The 4,483-nt window shown below is 41.9% G+C and overlaps 1 protein-coding gene across 1 annotated transcript in view; it reads left to right on the plus strand.

Annotated features, from left to right (window-relative positions):
• Positions 1-4,483, plus strand: part of SLC43A3 (solute carrier family 43 member 3) — a 27,288-nt gene that overhangs the window by 14,885 nt on the left and 7,920 nt on the right. The window contains exons 5-7 of the mRNA XM_015817759.1: positions 802-878; positions 1,241-1,333; positions 3,932-4,071. Of these exons, the coding sequence (XP_015673245.1) occupies positions 802-878; positions 1,241-1,333; positions 3,932-4,071 (310 nt within the window). The remainder of the gene's footprint in view (positions 1-801; positions 879-1,240; positions 1,334-3,931; positions 4,072-4,483) is intronic.

The following is a 4,483-nucleotide window of genomic DNA, read 5'->3' on the forward strand; positions in this document are numbered from 1 at the left end:
GCAGGACTGGCCTAGGGGTATTTTAAAGGGGTTTTAAATTAAATTTTTAGTAGAAGCGGCCAAATTTAAATAGTTATTTTTAATCTTTTTAAATTTTGTATTGTATTGTACCATTGTTTTAAACTGGCTGTAAGCCGCCCTGAGTCCTCCGGGAGAAGGGCGGGGTATAAATTTAATAAAATCAAAATCAAATCAAAATGTTTAAACTTAACTTTGTTGGCTAAATGAGAAGTAATGGCTATCCATTTACTATTCAAAGCTTGATAAGTAGATGTGAAGGATATACCATATCCTAGATTATCATTGTGCTATTCTCTGAATCAACTTGATTGGGATTTATCTTAATGTTCATTTATACATTTATCTTGAAAGATTACAAGGTGTCCGACTGGATGGGTGCCTCTTGAGAAATAATTCTACTGTATGTGTTTTGTTGAGAGCTGACACTAGCATTCCACAAAATCATGTGCACTGTCTAGCTCACTTCTGCTTATGCACATCTGGCCGATACTTTTTGCTAATATTTATCAAAAGGCAAAGGCAGGACAAAGACTGTGGGCTCAGGCTTTTTATTAGTAATTTCTCAGAACTGGTATAAAATATATGTTGCTACAGTTTGCTATGCTCCATACTATGTACATTGGGAATTGTTAGGTTGGGAGCTGTTAGCCAATATATGAATGGCTATTCTTGCACTAGCACAACTGATTTTTTTAGTTCTGCACTGTGAATGAATATGGAAAATGGGCAACAATACTTTGAAAGACAGATTATCTATATCTTGGTTTTTCTTCTTTCCAGCCACTGCAATAATGTTGTATCCAGCATTGACATTTATCTCTGTTGGTGGGATCCTTCTCATTCTCACAAATATGCAGGTTTGAATTTCTTCCCTTATGCATCCTACTGGGGAGGGATTCTGGGAAAGAACTTTGGAGGGGGGGGCATGGATAAGTCTAACCACAACAACTTTTACTTGGGTGGGGGGAGATCCCAGAGATAACTTTATTTCCTCTTTTTGGGATATTCAAAATAAATTGGGAAAAGAGAACCATTATGTCATTTTCCTACATGTTCAGAATGTATCAGGCTAGTCTGGAGATGAAATTCCATGAAAGGTGGCCACAGGCATAGAGGAAATCTATTTTACAAATTGCTTATTCTTCCATAGCATCTAATTTTTTATATTCTAGCCTAAGTAGAACTGAAGGGGATTGGCCCTTTTAATTTATTTCTCCAGATTGGGAATCTGTTTGGAAAACATCGGTCCATCATCATTACCCTCTACAATGGAGCCTTTGATTCTTCCTCAGCTGTATTTCTTATCATCAAGGTTGGTGAGAAAGGCTTTTCCATTTTTGTTTTGCCTCCCATATCAATTTATCTTTAATTTTAAAAATGTTCCTACTTCTATCTTTGGGCTTTACTGCCTTGTTGCTGCTTTTGGTAGGTGCGGGATTACCATTGTCGGCACAAAATTTCCTCATTGTCCTTATCTGTAGCACTAAACCATGACCTTAAACCCATCTAAATTATCAGCACTAAATGAATTAATGACTAGCTGATAATTGGATTAGACATTCAAAGAAACAGCCTACTTCAAAGCAAGCCAGGCTGCAACCTTAGGATTGAGGCTAAGACATAAAGAGAGCAAGATCATGGTGTGTGGAGGACGATAAGAGAGGAGATAAGCAAGATTGGGAGAGGGGGAATAATAAACTAGCATAAATAGTTAATTGAATTGTCCTGAATTGATTTAACCTTCAGAGATATTTGATCTGGATTTATATGCTTAAAAGTAAGACTATAGATAATACTTTTCCTTCTTGCCTCCAGCAGATTCATTTTCTCATTAAAGGACAAGTTCAGGCTGATTTGGAAATACTGTACATTTCTGCACAGATTAGCCACGCATACCCAAGAGCGTTAGTTGTATGCAGACAGCTCCTTTGCTAGTGGGCATTAGAGAAAGGTCACCGTTTGCATTTGGCCATGAATCTGGGACATTTTCACCATTAATGCTGTTAACAGCCAATTGATATACCAAAGTCACCTCTCTGCATTCAGGTAGTCCACGTGAGGCAGAGCAGAGTTTACAGCCAAAATGAGACAGTTGCCTATTTCATCCTTCTTGGTAATGGTATTGGTTCTTCTCCAGTGAAAATCAGTCTTGCGGATCTCTGACTTTGAGCAAAAGATTATGAGGGAAAGAGGCTCTGCGTCCCTTTCCCTTTTGCCATTTGTTTGGGAATAGGGAGATATCTAGGTTTAGATGGATCAGCCACAGAAGCTCTGTAGGCTTTGGGCCATGACTGACTCTCAGATCAACCTTTTCGATGGGGTTGTTGCAGGGGGAAATAGGAAGAGGGAATGCTATGTATACCATCTTGCGCTCCTGAAGGAAAGGTGGGTTATAAATAAAATAAATACACACATATATATACACATACATGTTTATTTTCCTTTTGGGTTGAGTGGGCAGACAGCAGGAAGAAAAGCGTAAGGTGGCTTTCCTTCCGTTTAATTTATTATGGGAGAGTGCTTTGCATTTCAGACACGGAGGATGGAAAAGAGGGAGGCAGTTGCCTGTCATACAAAATCTGGTCCTTGTTCTCCGTGTAGATCTCAGGAGGGACCGGGAGAGGTTTGCTGTTGAAAGCAGAGTGAGACTGATTTCAGCAGGAAGTTGCACTTGAAGGGGGAGAGAGAGGATTCTTTGTCCTGTTGGTTCTTGTAATTTATGACTCAGCTTTCTAAAGCACTTTTGTGACTGAGTTTTGCTTGTAGAGGAGAATAGGAACTGGAGTTTCTGGGCAATTCCCAGCAGAATGAATAGCTAAGGCTGAGAGACCCAATGTAACTGTGCTGTGTGACATGTTGCATTGACTATATCCCCCATCATCCCCACCCTGCTGGCACTATTAATTGGCTGGGTTCACCCAGCATCTAGAAGAGGCTAAAATAAAGTTTAGGATTCAGTTTATTGTAATCACCAGACACTACCTTAGCCTGCTGTGGAAAGCAGACCATTTGTGTATTTGTTTGGATATAATATGTTGTGTGAACTTTAGTTTTATAAACCCAGAACTAGGATTTAGTGTAGGTATGCACTGCACTTTAGATCAGCGGTTCTCAACCTATGGGCCGCGACCCCATTTGGGGTCGATCGACCATTTCACGGGGGTCGCCAAGCAAGGCTGTCCGCCATTTTTTCCCCCTTTTCCGGCGGGTGCCTTACCTCCCTTGAGCTGGGCCAGCTGGTGGTCGGCCTGCTCCGTCTCTGCCGCTTGCCAGCTACGCCTCGGCCGGCGCAGGGGGCAGAACCACGCATGCGCGGCGCTCCCTGGCAGAGAAAGTCCTCGACTTACGACCAGTTTAGTCCTCGACTTACGACCGGTTTAGTCCTCGACTTACGACCGGTTGGGGTCGTGGCATTAAAAAGGTTGAGAACCACTGCTTTAGATCTTAAACCAGAATTGGATGCCAGTGGGGAAGTGGGGATACACCGCACCTAACTCCTTAAAGAAATTGCTTTTTTTTTCTTGGGCCCAGAGCCATTTTTTCCCTTTTTGAATTAGGAAGCATGTAAAAAAAAACTTTCTCAAACTACCCAGGAAAACACATGAAATCTCATCATCGCTCACATCAATGACCTAGCGTTGTCCTATTTGCATCCTTGTCCCTCTCACTCTGGCAATGGGCCCTTTAAACATGTTCAGTGGTGGTACCAAAAAATTGCCCAACCATTTCAGAAGCTGCCCTCATCTTCTGAGAAGGACCTGTTAATGATCAGGATAGAGCAAATGGGAAGGGGGAACTGAAGCCTTTCCATCTTCCTTGCTACATTTCTGCAGGCACTCGGGGATTGGCGCACACGGTAGGAGCGTTAAAATACAGCCAGCTTATCTTGGAATACGTTGTTTGTCCTCAGCTCCTGTATGAGCAAGGCCTCTCCCTGGGAGCCATGTTCTTCTTCATGTCTGCCTGCAGTGCCTGGCACTTAGTTCGCACCTTTTTCCTGATGCCCCGATACCATATTCCTTATCCACTGCCCCCAGGCTATACATATGGGTAAGCAGCACTTCTGTCCGATTGGCAGCTGACTCCTCTGTGTGACTTTCCCAAAATCCTAGTCCCCTCTTATTTTCCTATCATTTTTCTCCAGTTGCTTCTTCCTTTTTCTAGCTATTACCGTGATGCTTGAAATCTTAGTGACCAGAGAACATATTTTAGGGATCTTTAGATTCTCTCAGTTAATCCTATAAAGACAATCCATCTTTCTGGGTGCTATTTTAGGCATGCACTGTGAAAGCCTGTCCTTGGATTTGTCTAGGGATGTGTTTTGCATCTGATTGTCACTGTACCTTTAACAGCAGTTTGGTGTGCAAAAGTAATTTGAGGCTAGAAAAGCTGCACCAGTAGGTCTATTCTTAACATCCAGCTGCTATTTAAGTTAAAAGACACATCCATGCATTGTTTGGTT

The sequence above is a fragment of the Protobothrops mucrosquamatus genome, unplaced genomic scaffold, assembly GCF_001527695.2.
Source record: "Protobothrops mucrosquamatus isolate PMUCROS unplaced genomic scaffold, P.Mucros_1.0 scaffold635, whole genome shotgun sequence".
NCBI classification, from domain to species: Eukaryota; Metazoa; Chordata; class Lepidosauria; order Squamata; family Viperidae; genus Protobothrops; species Protobothrops mucrosquamatus.